The sequence below is a fragment of the Sapajus apella genome, unplaced genomic scaffold (assembly GCF_009761245.1).
Source record: "Sapajus apella isolate SASKATOON/1434 unplaced genomic scaffold, GSC_monkey_1.0 scaffold35, whole genome shotgun sequence".
In the NCBI taxonomy this organism is placed as follows: Eukaryota; Metazoa; Chordata; class Mammalia; order Primates; family Cebidae; genus Sapajus; species Sapajus apella.
In genome coordinates this window covers 6855641-6876768 of record NW_022436975.1, presented here as the reverse complement: position 1 = coordinate 6876768, position 21128 = coordinate 6855641, and the positions used below count along the sequence as shown (strand labels likewise).

Genomic DNA, 21128 nt, shown 5'->3' with positions numbered 1-21128 from the left:
CAGTAAATGAATTTTTTGTTCGTAATAGTTAAAAAGCTCTCAGGAAATCTTTCAGAGTCTAGAAATGAAGTGCCCTCAAGAAGCTATCAGTAAACCTCACAGACACAGAGCATGAGATGGAAATATCATGAGACTTGACTAAAAATATGCAGACGGAGTCAATGGCAGAACAGGATGAAGAACACACATATGCTCAGTTCTCCAACTACCACACACTTCTCACTGGAAGCCAACACTTTCTGAGTTCCAATGACAGAAAGATGGGCTTGTATTTTAAGAAGTTAAAAAAAAATTCACCAAAGAAATGCTAAATATGGTGACTTCTACAAGCTTCAGGAAAGTGTGAGTCTAGAACTTCCTTGCACTCTGAAAATCCCCTCTTCGTTGATACTTAGGGTAAGATACAGATGTTCTAAGTCCAAGGAAGAGAAGCACACCTGCCCATAGAATATGGATACTGATTTAGTTTTTGACATGACCCAAAAGTATGTGTCAATCCAGCTAGCATTGTGGAGAACTGGCTTTGGAATCACTTTGAGCTCAACTGGAAGCCTGGCTGTTGGAAACTGAGTAAAATATAGTTTTTACATCTCTTGTCCTCAATTTCTTTATCTGTTGATTTGTTATAATGCTTATTTCATAAAACTTTCAGTTCAACTAAATAAATGTGTATTAAAACAATAAGCAATGTGCAAGGCCCACAGGTAAGTGAAGATGAAAATGATGGCACAATCTCTAACTTGGAGAAATATACAGTCTAGCAAGGGAGATAGATTTGTAGGCAGATATTTTCAGTATAATAAAATATGTCCAGGACACTGAACCTTGAAGATTTTTTAAAAATGTAATATACCACTTTATTACTTAATGGCTTAAGTAATAGCCATTGCCATTTCTACTACAGGTAGCAATCTACCTCTGCAGACTAGAGATATAAATAGGCAGGCACTTGGATATTATGTCTGACTTACACCACTGCCTATCTATAGAATACACCCTGAAAGGGCTGGGACAATCAGGTGACCCAGAAACCATCAGAACTCCTCTTTCATACCCAGTTCCCATGCTTAGAATTATCCTTTTTAAGTGCCCACCACCACCTTCCCCCACAGACTGCAGCAGCTAGAACAGCCCTGGGCCTGTCTGAATACCAGGTCAAGAGAAATTATGCTGGTGTCAACTGTGAAGAAGAAAAATAAGGCTGTTAATGCCCAACAGCCAATTTCCCCCCACTCCTTTATTCCCAGAGCTGGTTTCAGTGGCAGAACTCAGAGGCTAGCTCTTCCTCCCAGAGAAAGCAGGAAGTTATCCTCCAGTTTGAGGCTAGTTTGTCTCTAAAAGGTAAACCACACACTTTAAATATCCTTTCATTGTCCCAAGAATCTATTACCACTTAAGTGTAAACTTCCTTTCTTCACAATCTAAGTGAAAACAATCAAGGGATATCTGAGCAGTCTGGTTACCAAGTATATGTGACTTGACACCTATCTGCCTGTTACTGCAGAAGAGCTGAACTAGCTGCCACTCAGTTCTGTGCCAGCCAGGGGGTAAGACTTGACATGCATAGTACCTTCCAATCTACACAGTCGCCCTGTGAAGGGTAAGGCTCTTTTAAGCATCTACTTTAAAATATACAGAAACTCAAAGAGGTTCAGTAATTTGTCTAACAATACACAACTGGATAAACAGAAAGTTCCAAAAGCAAAATTTGAACCCAAGTTGAACAAAAAATTCCTACATTGTCCTCAAAAATGGCTATATGCTCACTTCAGGACTGGAAAGAAGAAAAAGAGAATGAAAGACAAGCTTAGAAGTGGCAAATGATACCAGTGAAAAGGAACAAGGGAATCAATGCCCACAGAGGAGAGACAGAGAGAGACAGAGAGCGTGGGAACAAGTCAATTTATCCTAATTTAGGATTCTCGAACTATCATAAGGCCCCAATTCCAGTGCCCATTAACCCCTAGACCAGTGCTTCTCAAACTTTCGTGCACACACACATTACCTGGGGATCTTCTTAAAATGCAGATTCTGATCCAGTAGGTCTGGGATGGGAACCAAAATTCTGCTTGTCTAACAAGCTCCCAGGCAATACCCATCCTGCTGGTCTGGAGTCCACAAGACTCTACACTCCTGGGGGCTTCCATATGTAGCCCCAATCTCCACCACTGAGGTAATAATTTGGAGCTATTCACACTTCACAGTAAATGACAGAGGCTGGTAGAAAACATATCCTGAGCCGTCTACCAGCAGAGGGAGAGTCCTTTGTGCCTGTTATCTGTCATCTGTAGAGCACTTCCCATGTACCAGGTGCAGTGCATGGCACACACCTTCCCAGGCATTCTTTAAACTTCACAGCAAGGCTTTTAAGTGAGTATTATTACCCACCTTGTACTAAGTGGGAAACTGAGGATTAGTAAGGGTAATCAGTCTATTTAAAATCACAGAACCAGTGAGAGGGTGATTGAAGCCTGATCTCCACGACTCCAAGGCTTCTGTTCTTAACCAGTTTATGACTTCCTTTATGTCTATAGCGCTCCTTTTTAATTTATATACATTTTCTCTTTTTGTCATCAGACTATCTTGAAATTTAGAAAGAACAAAAATTATTATGTATATTCTATACATAAAGATAATGCTGGCCTTATCTTGAGAAATTGAGTGGCATATTCAAAGTCACATAGCTAACATCTGGGAAGCAAGGACTCCAATACTGCTCACCTGATTTGCAGTCTAGTCCTATATCCAGGATTCTCAACCTTGGTTGCACTTTAGAATCACTTGGGGAGCATCTAAAAACCCCAATACTGAGACTGTACCTCAGACAAATTAAACTAGAATTTCTGGAGGTGGAATCAAGCATCAGTAGTTTTTAAAGCTCCCAGGTAATTCCAATGTGCAATCAAGACTGAGAATCTATACCATCCATTCCAAGATTTGACTCTAAGTAAATTTTTCAGAAAAACACTGATAGGATTTATCAGTATGTAAATACATATACCACAAGGTATATTATGGGAAAATTTGACTTTTGTGGGGTGACTTAGGGATCTAACCATACATACATTCTGAATTCTAAACAATCATCTTCAAATAATCTTTTGAAATATATATTTGTATAAGGTATGACTGTGGATGGAGCCAAAGTGCTCCTCACAACTGCAGACAACTGCTTTTCTTCAATGAAAGTTAATTTTAATGATTACAAAAATAGAATTACAGGCTCAAGTCTCAAAATCTAGAAACCATTTCGGTATTAGTGATTGCCAGGTACTGTAGCCCCAAATAGCCTTGGCTTCCTGGCGACATGAGTTGTCCTCAATCATTCCCTATTCTCTAGACAGCCTTAGGATGCAAAAGGAATACCCTCCAGAGAAAGTGACTGCTGTTTAACAGTACACCAAAGAGCCACACAGCTTTCACAGGCAGTGGGGGTGGAAGGGTGGATTAGTGAAGTGGAATGTAATTGTCCTAATTGAAACTTGGGCAAAGCTCTGAGGAACTAGGAGAGGCAATCAGCCACATGCAAACCTAAGCAGCCCAGTGTTCTCTGGCTCTAAGAAGTAAAGGAGAGAGAAATTAGAATGGGCATGGGCAGAGCTTAAAAACATGGCCTGTGAAGATGCCAAGAAAATGATTTCATTCTCAAAACTTTTTTAATTAAAAAGATAAAAAATAATTTTATAAAAAGAAAATAATTTCACACCTGTATAGCTCAGCTGAGCAACATCTAAAAGTATATGCAAGTACTGTATATAAAAGAAGTGTTTTCATTATCAGAAGAAACTCTATCTGGCTTATAAGCTGGTTATAAATTGAGTGGAAGTTGACAGTTTATAGCACCAGTTTCAAACCCATGGCCTAAAATAACCTCTCTTTAAAGACAGCAATTTTTTCTACAACTTTCCTTGCTTGAATAAGGTATGTGAGCAAAAATATTTCCTTTGATTGCTACAATAGGCATTATTAACTTACAGGCATTCTAAAAGACCAGAGGATCATTTCATATAGGAGAGACAGACAGACCATACAGACTCTCTCTCTCTCTCTCTCACACACACACACACACACACACACACACACACACACACACCACTTTTACATTACAGAACTGCCTTTGAAATGTTCACAGGAAAATATTACTGCCAGTGTTGTTTACCTGAAATTCATCCTCCTGTCCTGGAAGGAAGAGCTGCTCTGAGCTGTCCTTTCGAAGACCTATTGGCCCAGTGACTCCTTCATCTCCATACACCCAGAGCGTGACATTGGCTTGAGTTCCTGTATTTCCCGTCAGCACTAACACCTTCCATTCATCTTCTGACAGAAGAGTCTCACTATTTTGGATATGTCTGACTTCTTCTATGGGGGAAAAAAGCATTAGTGGCAAATCAGATACATCAGGCTGACAGAATCCTTTGTCACACTGGAGCCAAAGGACATGAAAACTGGGCAGGGTAGGGTGAGGTGAGCAGGAGGCACTGCACTGTGAGGACTCCAGGGAGTTGATTCGTGCTTGTCTCCTCACAGCAAGGTTCTGGTCAACTGACACTCAGCCACCAAAGTCACCTGGATTCAAACAATAAACATCTGATGTACCTGGCAGCCTTTCACTTATCCTCAATGCTATAGCACAGGAGGGCAAACTGGAGTTTCTGTTCTATGTCCACAGATTTTTCATAGAGCTGTCTGCTTGACTTACATATTTTACATAGTGCTACCAGCATATAAAGTAACAAAAAAGGGGGACTTAAAACATATTTTCAAATAAGATAGATAAGTGGCAAACTGAGGGCAGAAAAAAAATTTTCTGAAATATTTCTGAAAAAAAAATACCTTATTGGAGTGGTCAATGGAAAGGATTTGGATATAAAGAGAGAATTTTCACACATACAAATGGTTCCTGAGGTGCTCAGAGCAGTTGTCCATGAGAGCAGGGCTGCACAGCACTTGTGTTTCCCCAGGTATCCTCTAGCAACCAGCAGTGCCCAGCCACTCCTGTTTGTAAAGAATGCCATGACGCCCCAAGCTAGAACGGCTATCTTCTTCACACTCCCTTTTGCCTGTGGTCTCATCTGAGGAGATACTGGGCCATGCAGTGCTGACGGGATCTGCCATGCTACTCTGTACTGGTTGTCTGAAAGTATCCCAATAACTGCACTTTTATTTTTTATTTTTTTATTTATTTATTTTTGAGACAGAGTCTCTCTCTGTTGCCAGGTGCCAGGCTGGAGCGCAGTGGCACAATCTCGGCTCACTGCAATCTCCCCCTGCCAGGTTAAAGCAATTCTCCTGTCTCAGCCCCCTGAGTAGCTGGGACTACAGGCACACACCACCATGCCCAGCTAATTTTTGTATTTTTAGTTGAGATGGGGTTTCACCATGTTGGCAGGATGGTCTCGATCTCTTGACCTCATGATCCACCCGCCTCATCCTTCCAAAGTGCTGGGATTACAGGTGTGAGCCACTGCGCCTGGCCTGCACTTTTATTCTTAGTTGATGTTTCCACTTTGAAATCTTATACATCCAAGATGATGAGGTAAAAGTTCTTCATGTCAAATGGTTAAATGGTAGCCAGAGCTCTTCTCCTTCCTTTAATTCTGTAGTTTGAAACTATAGGCAGGCCTAGGCAGCACTTAGGATCTTACCAACAATGATGACAAGTCCCGCAAGTAAGAAACCATTCCTGCTAAGCTACAATGAACTAACTTTAAAATAAAACTATGCAAAAAATATATAAAAGAAAACAAGTGCTATGAAAGAACTGGCATTCATTTTAAACGTTATTTTCTCTAGAATGTGCTGGGTAATCTCTGTCTGTGGGGGTGACTGAACAATTTAATTATTTTTAAGCTCCTATCACATGGAGGGATCTATGTTGCACGTTTCATATACATTTCTCATTCAATCCTCATTCCAAACTCGTAAGGTGTGTCAAATTATGATGCCCATTTTAAGAAGAGGAAAGAAGCAGAGAAGTTAAATGATATGCCCAAGTCACATATTAAGTAAACTATGGAATGTTTAGCTGCAAAGCACCTGCACTTGAACAAGCTTGGTGGGCATTCTGTGTTCACCTAAACATAATTTACCAGGATTGCAGCAGTGCTGCTAGCTAGCATCTGAGGTTTTCTTCTGCACTGCACACTATCCTAAGCACTTAACATTCATTATCATGTCACTTTCACTCAACCCTCATACTACTCCTATGAAGCACTGTCCCCAAAAAAGCAGATAGACAAACTGGGACTCAGAAGTGAAGTGACCTGCCCAGAGTTACACAGGAAGTAACAAAGAACTAAACTTCACACTCACTCAGAGCAAGTTGTGAATCCCATGCCATTTACGTCAGAAGTAGCTGACCTGGGAATGATCACAAAAAAATGATCCAACAAAATTTTATGACATGGTCTAATTTTCAAAACTCAATGTTACATGTAAACATTTGGCCACTGTGCCTGACATTTCTAGTCAAACATACTTGGAATTTCCTCAGGCCTCAGGTAAGTGCATTTCTAGATCTCTACTGACAAAGACTCCACAGCACATCCTCATGGATGAGTTCCAGAGAGAAACTGGTGATCCTAGGTCAACGGCAGACATTTTAGGATGCCTATCATTCACTTACTTACTATCTAGTGGATATCTCAGTCAGCTAAAATAATCACTTTTACTTAATTCAAGAAAACTTTAGTTCCCATTATTTACTGGGCACTGTGTTAGGCTCATTGCTCTCATAATAACTGATGAAAAGTTTGAAGGATAAATAATAAGAGTCTCACCCTGGGTTACATGCTATCCCACGGCAGAAACAGACATATAAATATCTGGATTTCAAACATTCAAATACCTTCATGGAAAAGTACTGCAAAGTTCAGGTGTAGCAGAGAGCAGGAAGTAAGTAATTGAGGAGTGGGCAGAAAAGGCTTCACAGAGGGAACCTCAGTGCTGGGTGTAGGAAGATGGCTCAGAATTTTGCAGAAAGACAGGAAGAGAATTCTAGACAGAGGGGACAGCATTCCCAGCATGTACGCAGCTTGAAGCAGCAGGCATGCTGGAAGAATTGCAGGTGCCAATGTACAATTGAACATAAGATATTATGTGTGAAGAGGAGAGACGGGAATGTGAGGATCATGGAAGGCACTGGCCAAGCTGGAAGGGAGTTGGCATTTCCTTTTGCAGGCAACAGAGAGCCAGTCACAATTTTAAAGTATGGTGGTAGTATGAGCTGAGTATTAGAAAGATAGGTCTGAAACAGGGTGAACTGTAGCAAGGGGAGACTGAGGTGGGGAGGCCAGTGAACAAACAATAGACACTGAACAGTGAACAAACATACAAAGAAACAAACTCTAAAATGGGATCAAGAGACCACGGTTATTTAGTCTGAATTTTTTTCCATGTCCATGCATGAATGAATACCTATGTATGCGTGTATGTGTTTAGCTTGTTTGTTTGGTTTAATCTGCAAATGAGTTGATGGTCTCTGAGGCCCCTTATTCCTGCAGTAACATTTTCTTGCATCATTTGCACAAAAATAACACATTGTCAGGGTATAATTGTATTATAAAAATTGACAGCTAAATATGATATAATCTATAATACAGAATGATGTATTAAAGTTTGTACTGTTATCAATTAAATATGAATACCATGTAATACCATGATCTTTTGGAAATGAACCAAAGTCCATTAGTCTCGGACTATAAATTTCTGCTGAGAACTGAGAACCATAAAAGCAGTTGCTTTTGTTGACCAGAAGTTTAAAATACTCTAAGCTAGGAGAATATTTAATGGGGACCCTGGATTAGTCAATAGGCTCCTTATGGTCACCCTGAATAACATCCATGGTACTTAAAATGTATTGAGATGACTCAAAACTTCCTCTGTGGGGTGACTGAACAATTCAATTAAACACCAATCAGGTTGACTCAGACCGAAAAAAAAATAAAAATTGCTAATCTACCTGTGTGCTGCTGCTGGTCCACTGAAGCTCTAGTGGAAAAAATAAATTATTCATAGAAATAAATAACAAATTGGCTGATTCTAATAGTTCATGGGTTGATTAAAGTTAAGGTCAGAATAAAGCATGAATGACTATCAGAATGTGACCACAAAAGGACAGCTTGTATAGCCTCTGTATGCCATTCCAAGATAGTATTTGAGAAAGCTGATTAATTCTAACATGTCTTTGAAACCAACTGAAAACAAAAGTTTCTTAATATTTGATAAGGCAATATCAGAAAAAATGGTCACTTTTAAACCCTAATTTCAAAACATATAATCTAGAAAAAAAAGACAGTTAAAGTATTCCCCTATAGTTATTTTACAATGAAAGAAACTACTTCTATGAAATTAACATAGTCTTGTTTTATTCATAAATTGTCAGTTTCTCAATGAAGGTATACAAAGCACAGGAAGCACAAAGCTGGTAGAGATAACACAGCAAACAGGGTCAAATAATCAAAGGCATCCTAACATGTCTGCACATTGGAGTAATACCAAGAAGACAAAAACTAACCAGTATCAAGGCAAAGGTCTGTGTCTTTGTTGAAACATCAGTTACATGTTTTAAACTGAAAGGATATTATGAGTAAAATATCCTAATGATCTTAATATAAATCAGAAATGCAATAAAACTGTCTAAAACATGTATTCCAAGCTGAGACTGTATTAACTGATGTCTAAGTTCCCATAAAAGGAATGCCATTATTCTAAACTGTTCAGATTATATAAGACAGGTTCCTACTTGGAGATTCACACTTTAAGAGAAATATTCATAAAGGTGAAGAGTCTAAAACCATATATAAGAAACTATTAAAGCAATATATTTGACACAGATGAGAATATACTAAAAGAAATACTAAGAATCCACTTTCTGGTATATTTACATACATATAAGAATATACTAAGATGTAATGAGAATATACTAAGGAAAAACAACAAAGGTTGTTTTATAGAAGAGGATGTTGACTTTTTTATAGGCCAAAAGAATTTGTGAGTAGCTTTTCTGCTCAACGTAGGGAGTTACTTGCAAATGATTAGGATTATTTGAAATGGAATGGTTTATTTCTGCACCCTTCATGTGAACCTCTAGGTTGCTTATGATGTGTCAGACATCCCTTTAAATTCTCATTCTATGGTAAATAAAGGCTTACACCACATTTACAAGATAATTTACAGCAGCATGAGCATCAAAAAAAATAAAACTATACTCCAGTCTGGATGCCAAGTGCTATTTTTTTGTATTATGAAGGACACAAAAATTACAACAAGAATAACCATTAATATAATCTATTACCTTGTAATTCCATATATGGGAATTATTCTAATGAAATAATATATAGATGAGCATCCATTAAAATTATACTAAGAGAATAGGTAAATATGTTATGCTACATCAATACAATGGATTATTTGTGGTTATTAAATTTTATTTAAAATATATATTAAGAAAAATGCGTAGCACCTTCTAGTAACTGAGAAGATTACAAAATAATATATCTAATATAATCTGTAAGTGTGTATACATACATATATACACAAGTATAAATACATTTTAAAGTGTTCTTTGGGGAAGTAGTAAGATGATATAATTTTAAGATTTTCCTGTATGCTTCAGAATGAAATTATTTTTAGTCAAAGATGATCTCACAAGATTTTTCAGAATAAATTTACTGACTACTGCTTTTAAGAAGGACTTCAACTTAATAATAGATTTTTTTTTTCTGCCCAGGTTTCTTTGTTTTTAAAGTATTGGCACCTAAACACATTTAAGGAAATGCCATGGCTGAGACTTTGGCACAGATTAGGATTTGCCTGGCAACACTGTGGAGCATGCCACCACAAACAGATGATGGATGGGCAGGACGGCTGCATGGCAGTGTTCCAGTGCCCATACACAGAGACAAGCGACTAGAGGTGAGACTCATATAACATTCATCTTCCTGGGTCTTGATTTTCTCATTCATAAAAACAGGTAGTTGCCAGAAAGATATCTAAGGGCAATTTCAGTTCAGAGCATCAAATCATAAGTGTTCTCTTTTTATATTCAGTTTGAATGTGTTTAAATGCAGTGTTTCCAAACTTAAAATTATGCCGAAGTAATGTATATTCTCACTTACATAATTTTTTAAATCTGAGTTCCCAAAGTATTTCTGAATGACGTGGTATCCTAGACTTGCTTTAAAATAATTAAATGAGGACAGTGTAGGGCATAGCAAGAAGGATCATAGCTAAAACAGGATGATGCTTATGTTGATCACTGTTGAAGCTGAGTGATGGGTACATGGGTGTTCATTTGTCCATTCTCTCTACCTTTGCATGTGTTTAAAATTTTCCATAATAAAAAGGTTATTCTAAAAAAAAAAAATAAGATTCTTTCCTCAACCCCTACCCAACAAAATTAGTATCATAATGCAGTTTAGACCTAAAGGAGAACTCTGCAAATGTAATGACACTATATCTCTACTTAATTACTACAAAATAACTATTTATTATCATATATGTGCCATTTTATGTTCTAAATCCGCTTGCCCTTTTGACATAGATGGGAAAAATTCCATCTTTCTTCTTAATAAATAAGCATTTTGAATGAAGACAGAACAGTTTTATTTTATCTATAATTCCTCATTCCCAAAACTATACATCTTGCCCTATCCCAAAAGTGGACTGACATAGTCTTATTCTTCAGGAACTGACAGTTGTTTTTAGATATCTTTAAAAGTAGAAAATACATTTTCTAAAGTGTTTTTGAACTAACATATTTTAATATGGACAGCTAATGTAACCCAAATCTATCTTGACAGCTAAGCTGCAAAACCAAGAGGAAAATATTTCTTATAAGAAGCATCTTTAAACTACTGCAGTCCTTTGACAGAGGCAGAAATAAGACAATCAAAGGGAGTCATGATCTAATTACTCAATAACAGATGAGAGACAGCCTTCTAGGGAATATTCATGCATGAAGACATTTTTTCTTCACTAAAGTCATGGGTGCTAATAAAACCACTCCCACTGCAATAAAAGAAGGCAAAATCTAACCATACCATGAGCATTTTATAGGTGACATTTGCCTTAGAGGAGCTTCATCATTTGGACTTTGCAGATTTTATATCCAAGGCCAAAGTCTGTTCCAGGTCAATGTTTTAAAAAGTTCATGAAGAAATTGAGCTCAATCTCCTCAGTCTTTGGCCCACTCTCCATTTCCATTCCATTGCCATTAACTACAATGAAGAGCTTATAAGTCTTTTTACAACAAATTAATGACTTAAACTTTATTTTGTGTCTAGTATGCCCTGGATATTTCCTTCATCTCAATTATCAGGTTTTGTCTTCCATTTTTGTGTGATTGTTTAATGTTTATCTGAACAGCTCAGCTATCAAATTCAAGAGGGCAGAGACCAACTCTGTTTTACCCATCACTTTTTTTCCTTACATCTGACATTTAATCGTCATGCAATTCATATTTAATGTTGAATTAAATTAAATAATTATTTGAAAAGGTCTATGTTTATCATGAAGCCTAATTTTGTCATTTTTTACAAATTACTTGACCTGCCTCAATAAAAAATCCTTAAAAATTTAACAATGATAGCATTTTAAAAACATTTTTCCAGAACAAATTTTCGTAAGACATATAGCAGGTGTTCTCAGGAGCATTTTGCCACTCATTAAAAAAGTATCTATACTCAGAGATTTCAGCTAGCATGCTATTTTCAACCAAGTCAAATTTTACTTGAGGTGGCTATCTCTGATTTAGACACCATTACTTCCTGACAAAAGACTGGATTCTGCTGCGAGAAATTTTAACTAAGCACATATTTCTCATTCAGTATGATTCTTCACACTGCTCCATGGATTCATGACATGACATGGAAATTAAAAACTGGGACTAGTCCTTTGCAGCAAAAATCAAAAGGCTAATTTCTCTTCCCTATGTTCATGAGCTAATAGCTTAGGATGGCCAACAAAAGATATCTATTATATTACTAACTGAAAGAAAAGCTAGCATACCCAGTAACTAATTTTTTAAATCACTTTTTTTAAAGGTAACATTATAATTTATCTGTCTCCCAAGACAGATTTGTTAAAAATGGTCCCTGAAAGGTGGTCCCCTATTTCATTTTACCCAAAGATGACTAGATTCTGATACACAGAATTTGTCAGATATCATACATTATACTTCCCAGTCTGATAAAAGGTAATACATTTGAGAGCAAGAAAAATGATCAAACAGACTAGTATAGACACTAGAAATTTAAGCCGCTGGGACTGAGAGCACTTTTGCCAAGCTTCAGTTTGTATACCAGAGAAATCGAGATTATTTTTGTTGTTGCTTAGACTTTGGTGAGAATTTGCCATTTTTCACAAAATATATTCATATTTTGCAGGTGATAGTCCAATCAATGTTATTCTTTTCAACTATATCCTTTTCAACACTATATTCTTTTCAACTCATTGTTCTGAGTGAACATTAAATTTAAGACAAAGAAACGCATTTAAAAATATATGTATTCTTTGTAATATAAAACTAAGGCATAAAAAAGCAATATAACAGCTTTTATAAACAGTTCATGTATTATAACATAATATATACTATAAAAATAAGTTGATAGTCTTCCTGAGATGGCCACAGGAAGAAGTAATGCAGGCAAAGACACCAAAAGTAGGAAAGGAAAAGCTGTGGCTTACTTGCAGTTGAAGAAGGTGAGGGACCCCTATCCTCAGATTCTGTGAGTATTTTTTTCCGTATTTTTGACTCGTGGATCTTTTCTTCCTCTTGGCTGGGTGTTGCATACATTCCCATTGGGTTTTCTCTGCCAACTGAAATTAAGATTTTAAAAGATGCCATCCTTTCAAAATCACTTGTTTCTTCTCAGAATACTCACCATATGTTCAGCTATACAAGTTTAAGTTTTGCTATTGTTTCCGTTTCAATGCCTAGTCAAATTTCTTTACTCAGAATTACATAGTTAATGGAAAATGACTTCTTATTCTTACCAGAAGACTGTGCATGCATGGCAGCCCTATAAAGCCTATTCATTGCTTTGCAAATCCAAACGATAGTTCAACATCACAATATGAATCAAACAACTTATTCAAAATGTTTTTCTTAACGATTCTAAATGAGAACTTCTTTAACAATCTTGTACTTTGCCTTGCTTTTCAAAAGGGAAACTGACTAAAACATCATTCAAAAAGGATTTCATGTGACCTTACTGAACTATGCGAATCAACAAAATATACATATATCTATAAGTAATGAAAAGCATTAGCTACTTTTCTACCTTTTACTTAGAAGCAAGTTGTTTTGGAGTCTTGTTTAGAAATAGGTATCTCTAAGTTAAATAATGACTTCAACTTTATAGTATATGCTCATAAGTGCTATTTATATTTAGGATTTCAAAATTCAAGTTGTATGTGTTTATTTTCTAGGATCAGGCATACGATGGTTATTCAGTTTTTAAATGGCGGTAACTCACACTATGAATGTCAGGTTTTAGAGTTCTCATCAGCAACAAAAAATTACGTAAATTTTTGACTCTATGTGACAAAGAGCAATAACAACACTTCTTAATACCATAATTGCAGTCAACAATGTAAGACAACTCACAAGGTAAGAAAACATAACCTCAAAGTTATGGTTAATAGAAATTAGCGACACTTGTCACACAGGGTGATGGCTATGACTCAACAATACTGGTGGCTAAAGAACTGCCCATGATTACATTGTTATTTATATCCTTCAGGTGTTATAAAATATCATTTCAGACAATAATAAGCTTTTGAATACTGATCCTTCTAAAACATAGTTTTCCCATACAGTTTATATAAATGCAATGCTAAGACACTGAAAATCAGTGCTAATAAAGGAATTTTAAAACATTAAAAAGAAGATAGAAATAACCTGAAATATGTTCATAGAGAATAAACAAATAATTGTAGAGAAAAGAATTTAAGGTTCTTATATATAACTAAGAGTTAATTTACCAATGTGATGTAGAAATCTAGGACCTACAAAAAGATAAACTATCTTCCAGTCACTGCACAGCACTAGGAACAAATCAAGGTATAAGACATGGCTTTTGACATTGATGGGGTTACAGCCCAGAGAGGGAACACATAAACAATGAGACTGCCCTCATCCCAGGCTGGACAGAGCTGTGCCGTCCAAGTGACTGTGTGCCACGTCAGGCCAGGCAGTGTGTAGACACTAACTTGAGGTGCAATGGCTTCCATGGAACCAAGGGTCACTCATTCAGGTTGCATGCCTGGGGCAACAGGTGGAGTCTCTTGAGTGATATAACTTTATGATCCTCTTCCTACCACACTATCTTCCCCTATCCAAGTCCCCTTATCACTCAGGGTACTTCACAACTTTAATTCTGCTTTCTAGACAACCAAAAGGAAAAGTTTACACTGAAAAAAAAAGAGTTTCAGCTTAACTTTTTCGGGGGCTGCTTTATCTCTATATTGGAATATAAACAATTGAAAACTCCCAAATGTTTCAAGTGAATTTTTTTGGCATAGGGTAGGTTCAATCTATTATATGTAGAGAGTCTAGTTAGAAAACATTCTAAAATAATAAAATGACTTTAGGAATTACTATAAACTTTTTTTTTTTTTTTTTGGCAGCTGGAGTGCAGTGGTGGATTCTCAACTTACTGCAACTTCCACCTCCTGGGTTCAAGCAATTCTCCCACCTCAGCCTTCCTAGAAGCTGAGATTACAGCTATGCACCACCACAACCAGCTAATTTTTTGTATTTTTAGTAGAGACAGGGTTTTGCCATGTTGGCCAGGCTGGTCTCAAACTCCTGGCCCCAAGTGATCCACCCATCTTGGCTTTCCAAAGTGCCAGGATTACAGGCACGCGTCACCATGCCCAGGTAGTTTTTTGTATTTTTAGTAGAGATGGGGTTTCACCGTGTTGACCAGGATGGTCTCGATATCTTGACCTCTTGATCCACCCGCCTCGGCCTCCCAAAGTGCTGGGAAGATAGAGTTTTTAATACTAAGAAATCCCAATGGAATTCTCTTCTGTGAAATTGGAAAGTATTATTTTATATTTTGAAGAAATGTTGATGCTTTCAAACCCTTCCTGAGAATTCCTAGGATTCATGAATCTTCAGTAAAATTGCTAAAGCAATGTCTCCTGCATTCTTGCCCTTGTTAAAGCAGGAGGCTGCCTCCAGTAAACATAAACCATCCATGCTGTAGCAACAGAACTAAAACGTAGGGCCTGTAAAGAAGAATGGCTTTGTTTCTACTGGTTCTTTTAGTACTAATACCCTAAGGTTGACAAATGTGGACTTTTATTATCTCTATGTCTTGCCATAAATTACTTTTCTTCTCATTTCTTTTTCTATTGTTTCAATCTCTTCTTTTTCACCTTTTCATCTCTACCCACTTCCTGGTCCTTTCTATTTTCTCCCTGTGCTTTTCCAGCACGGCAGCTGTCCCCTGCTAGCTATTTCCCGCTGCTCTTTTTCTATTCCACCCTGTATCCTTCTGCTGGCTTTGAAGTCACCTGTTTCCCCTCAGAGCTCCAGAGGCAAGTGGCATATGCATGGTGTTAAGGAGGAATGCCACTCTGTGCCAGCCTATGGGAAAACGGAGGGTGGAGGGAGTGGTGGTATGGATGGCAGTAAACTCAGGTCAACTAGCTCAACAGTTTCAAAAATTTTAAATAAGGCAACTAAAGGCTGAAAAGGAGCTAATGCAGATAGGGTGAAGAACAGAGCCAGATATACCATCGTGTTACATCTTGGTCATTTTGTTCCTATTCTATCTTCTGCGGGATATCATATACACACATATAGTATACATGGGCTCTTATAAGCCAACAGAAGCTAAACTAAAGTAGACTAGCGAAGAAAATGGCACAGAAGCCAAAATTCATGGAACCACATCAAGCAAAAATTAGACAGCAAGCTAAACTTCCAGATAATTGAAAAATACAATACAGTTACTTTATTAGCTTTTGTGTTCAAACACATTTTTAAGTTTCAACACAAATACAAGTTTAAATAATGTCCTCATATTTTCATTTCAATCTGCTAGAGAACATGAACTTAGATATGAGAGAAAGTAGTGTCAAAATATTCACATTCCTGTCCTCTCTTGAGAATTTTTTCCAAATCCTATTTTTAATCCAAATCCCATTTGTGTTGATCTTTATTCCATATCTTTTTATACTGAAAGCATTAAAAATTAATAGCAATGAATCTGGGAATATTTCTAACAGCCTCATCCCTCTCAGGGTATATAAAGCTATCCTTTAAAAACAAAGATTCAAACAGGCACATTTACACAGACACACAAATGCACACAAACACACAAACAAAATTTTAAAAATTACAAAGAAGTTCACTGTAGCAAACACTCTATACCTAATATTAATTATCTGAAAACTTAAGGCAACTGGTCTTCATTATGTTTTCCTTCCATTGCTTCTGGAATGATAGCAAACAAAAAAAAGCCTAACAGTAGAGATTTCCTTAGCAAAAATGTGATGAAATTTTCAGACACTGTACACAAGCCATCATAAAGCAAACCAAAAATCAAAGTATTTCAGAATAAACATACATTGGATGACTTGTGGATAGAAGCAAACATTCTTATCCTTGGTATAAATCATGGGTTTTGCCTGCCCATCTGACTGAAGTCCAACAAACAATCCTGGGCTCTTTGTAGATTCCAGGCTTATAGATGCATTCTCCAAGTTCTTCTTAATTTTAAAATGACAGCTGACATCTCCTGTACCCTACAATCAATACAAATTATTCAATAAATGTGAGCAAACCCTAAAAGACAGAATTTAAAACCAGTTATTTTAAAAGAATATAATTTTGTTTCATTTCGAATCACCATGATAAATCTAGAGCCTTTCTACATAAATTGTACTGTGTGCTTCATCCTATTTCACAGGATCCAGAAACAGAGACCACACGATGGGCTAAGGCATGAACATATGCCTTTGGACACAAAGCTCTGAATAGCACAAGAGCTTCAACTAAGGAGAGTGGTGTATGCCGTATTTCATTTCGGAGTTGCTCACTTCTGTGGGTGAACACAGAACATTAAAATGTAGAACTTTCCTTCTAGAAAATACTGTAAAATGGTGGGAAAAGGACATTCTTAACATAAGTCAATTTACATTTAAATGTAAACCAATTTTCTGTGCTACTCTGCATTTTCCAGATGGAATGTTCATAAACAGCAAGCACACAAATGATGCAAAGACTGTGAAGGAAAATATTCAAGAATCGGGTGCCTAGCAGTAACCTACACACACTCAGATTATTATAACACTTCTCCCTTCTTTAAGCCATTTATAATGTACTATTAGAAAACATTTCACCTTTCATTGTTTTAAAAATTTCCCTATAGGATTTCAGTCCTAATGAGTTTTGTGAGAATGGATTAAAATTTCAAGTAGCCACTATTATTTTAATTGTAATATAAATTACATTCTGGTCTCCACTCAAATGTGAGCTTCTTGTCAGTAAGAATCAAGTCAGTCTCTCTCTCTTTTTTATAAAGTAGGCAATCTCTCTCTTCTGTTCTTGTTCTGAATTCTCTAAGGTTCTGGACTAGATTTGTTTGTGGTTGAATAGAGAAGACAATCACATATATAGATAATAAGTAGGGGAAGATGAGCTAGGGGTAGGGATAGGAAATTTCAGGCAGAGGGGCACCACAAACTAAGACAGAGAGATCATAGGCAGCACAGTGTATGGATGAACAAGCACCTTAATGTTGCTGAACAGAGAAAGTAAGTGCAGAAAAGCAGCTTCCGTATGTGTGTAGCATAGGAATTTTGGGCCTTATCTTAGACCATTTGCATTCTTTCCTGAGATTCCCAAACCTCCTAAATGATGTATTTGCATACATTAAGGTTTACTCTTTGTGTTATACAGTTCTGTGGGTTTTAACAAATGCATAATGTCTTGTATCCATTATTACAATAGCATATAGAATAATTTTACTGACCTAAAGATCCTCTATGCTTCATCCACTTATCTTTTCCATACTTCCCTCAAACCCCTCAGCAACCACTGATCATTTTATTGTGTCTATAGCTTTGCATTTTCTAGAATGTCATGTAATTGGAATGGTATAATATGTAGCCTTATCATACTGGCTTCTTACACTTAGCAATATGCATTTAAGTTTCCTCAATGTCTTTTCATGGCTCATTTCTTTTTACTGATGAATAATATTCCATTGTATGAATGTACCAAAATGTATACCTTCACCTATCGAAGAACATCCTGGTTGTTTCCAGTTTGGGGTAATTATGAAAAAAAAGCTGCTGTAAACGTTCATAGACAGGTTTAAGCTCTTGGTCTAGATTCATTTGTAGGCATATGGACATCCAATTGTTCCAGCACAATTTGCTGAAAAGTCTATCCTTTCTCCATTGTTGCCTTTGCTCTTTTGTCAAAAATCACTTCACTGTACTTGTGAGGGTCTATTTCTAGGCTCTCTATTCTGCTGCATTGATTTCTGTGCCTTTTCTTTCACCAATACCACAGTGTCTTGATTTCTGTAGCTTTATAGTAAATCTTAAAGTTTGGTAGTTTCATTCTTCCAACTTCGTTCTTCTTCAGTATTATGTTGGCTATTCTGGGTCTGTTGCCTTTCCATATAAACTCAGTTGTATTGAATCTATCAATCAAGATGGTAAGAACTGACAACCACCTTGAGTCTTCCAATATACAAACAAGGAATATCTGTCCATTTATTTAAATTTTCTTTGATTTCTTTCATCAGCATTTTCTAGTTTTCTACATTTAGATCCAGAATATATTTTTGTTAGATTTATACATTTTTGTACTAATATAACGGGCACTGTGTTTTTCATTTTAAATTCCAATTGTTCATTGCTAGTATACAGGAAAGCAATTAAAATTTGTAGGGCAAGACTCTCAAGCCCTATGTTGCCCAAAAATGCTCTGACTATAATATCAGTCATATTTGAAATTACACACAATTGGTAAACCCATGTCCAGGGACCTAAGGAACAGCCTGCGTCCCGTTGCCTTTTTCCATCACTTTTTTTTTAAGTCTTTGTGCCAAGATATCAAACAAGGATGAAGGAAAGGAGAGAAAATAAATAAATAATTTTTAAACCATTATTATTGACCCATAAGGGACTAATCTTTCAACTAGATAGAAACCAAGATATATAAGCATATTCTGACAGAAAAAAAAAATCCATCAGTCAAACTAAGCACACTGGAACATATTAGAACTACTAGTGCACTTTAGATAAATTATAGGCTTTTCAGTCAAACTGTGTTTCATTATAGTAACTTCATATTCTTTCAAACTTCAGCTTCTCCATAAACTAGCACATCTTCTACAGTGAGGTCAGATTTATGAACTTGAATATTATTCCCAAACCACTATATCCCCAAACTGAGAACAGATGATATATTAAAAATCAATGTCATTTTACATTAAACACCTCAAGCAATTGCTCACGACTCACACAACTGAAAGCTCTTTCTCAGACCCATCGTTTTCTAAAACATCACCGAACTTGGTACTTACTTCTGGTATTGCACTTTGTAGACTATAGTGTATTTGTCTATTTACACTCTTCTTTTCCCCTTTTAAATCACAAGTTTCCTGAGAGCAGGCAGGATGTCTTAGTATATCTACTGTAACACTAGTGACAAGCAGTTTCTGCCTTTTAGTAAAAACTCAGTATTTGTTAGCTCTAAATTTCTTTTTACTAATTTCTGATCTCATAATTTGTTCAGGTAACGTCCTCTCCTCTCTCTGATAAAGAAAAGTGGAATTATTCCCTCCCTCTAAAATTCACCATTCCAGGAAATTTCTCCTACTCACCCACTCTGCTCAAATCAACCTGCCTCTCTTGAGCCTTTGCAGAAACACTTGAACCACAACTTGAAAAGGATTACCAATTAACTATTGTTCTGGATATCCATGTTGTGTGTGTACTTGTCCCCTCCAACAACCCCTGAAGCAATGGTATTTTTAACCTCCACTAATTAGAGAAAATAATAAAAATAAAACTGAATATAACTAAATTTCAAAACAATAAACCTTTAGTTTCCATTATTCCCTCTTTCCTGTTTTCATTTAAAAAATCTCTGCTTCATCTCTAACCCAAATAAGAACTGATTAAAGAGATGAAGATGGGAAATCAAACATGGGTTCTGAATGCAAAAGGTGTGCCTTCCTACACATCTGCAGCAAACAGCAACTAGACAAAACCATGTTAGAGTATCTGGTGCATGCTCTCACCACTGCAGGCTACCATCACATCTAACACCCACTTCCCTCTATTTGGCTCCTTTGCAGTAGAACAACTCCTAGTTATCATCACCAAGTGATATTTTAACTTCTCATACTTAATATTTGTTGAGCACTTATCAAACATCAGTTCTTGCTGTAGAGTTTGGGGTATTTTAATAAACAAAGCAAACAAGACTCTCCCCACTGCGGTGCCTGCATCCTAGTAGTATACATTCTATATACTGGAGTATTATTAATGCCTTCTCTTTTCCAAGATGAATCACTCAACAATTTATTCCTTTCTTAAGGCCTATTTGCCCCTGATGGGGAAATCTTTGTTGCTATCCTTAAGGCCCACTGTATATTCTTCAAATCTCTTTCATGCGTAAAGATTAAATACATAGACTGTGGTCTACAACAATGTAATCACTGAAAAGTTCATCTTGCCTGCTGCCCACATAGACCTGGTTTATGAAGAGGGAGGAATTGCAACAGAGAACGCTTTTAATACATGTAGAGCAGAGTAAATGGGAGACTGGAGTTTTATTATTACTCAAATTAACCTCCCCCAAAATTTGGAAGCTGGGGTTTTTAAAAGACAGTTTGGCAGGCACGAGGCTAGAGAATGGGGAATGCTGATTGGTTGGGTCAGGGATGAAATCATAGGGAGTTGAAGCTGTCTTCTTGCTGTCTTCAGTTCCTGGGTGGGCAACACAAGACTAGTTGAGCCAGTTTACTAGTCTGAGTGTCACCAGCTGGTCCATCAGAATGCAGGGTCTAAAATATACCCCAAACTCCAATCTTAGATTTTACAATAGTGATGTTATCCATAGGAACAATTGGAAAGGTCAGGAATCTGTG

General features: G+C 36.8%; 1 protein-coding gene across 1 annotated transcript in view; it reads right to left on the bottom strand.

Annotated features, from left to right (window-relative positions):
• The window catches only part of RP1 (RP1 axonemal microtubule associated), a 310814-nt gene that overhangs the window by 141803 nt on the left and 147883 nt on the right, over positions 1-21128 (bottom strand). The window contains exons 17-19 of the mRNA XM_032296101.1: positions 16584-16761; positions 12688-12819; positions 4160-4359 (exon numbers count right to left, since the gene is read on the bottom strand). Coding sequence (XP_032151992.1) covers positions 4160-4359; positions 12688-12819; positions 16584-16761 — 510 coding nt within the window. The remainder of the gene's footprint in view (positions 1-4159; positions 4360-12687; positions 12820-16583; positions 16762-21128) is intronic.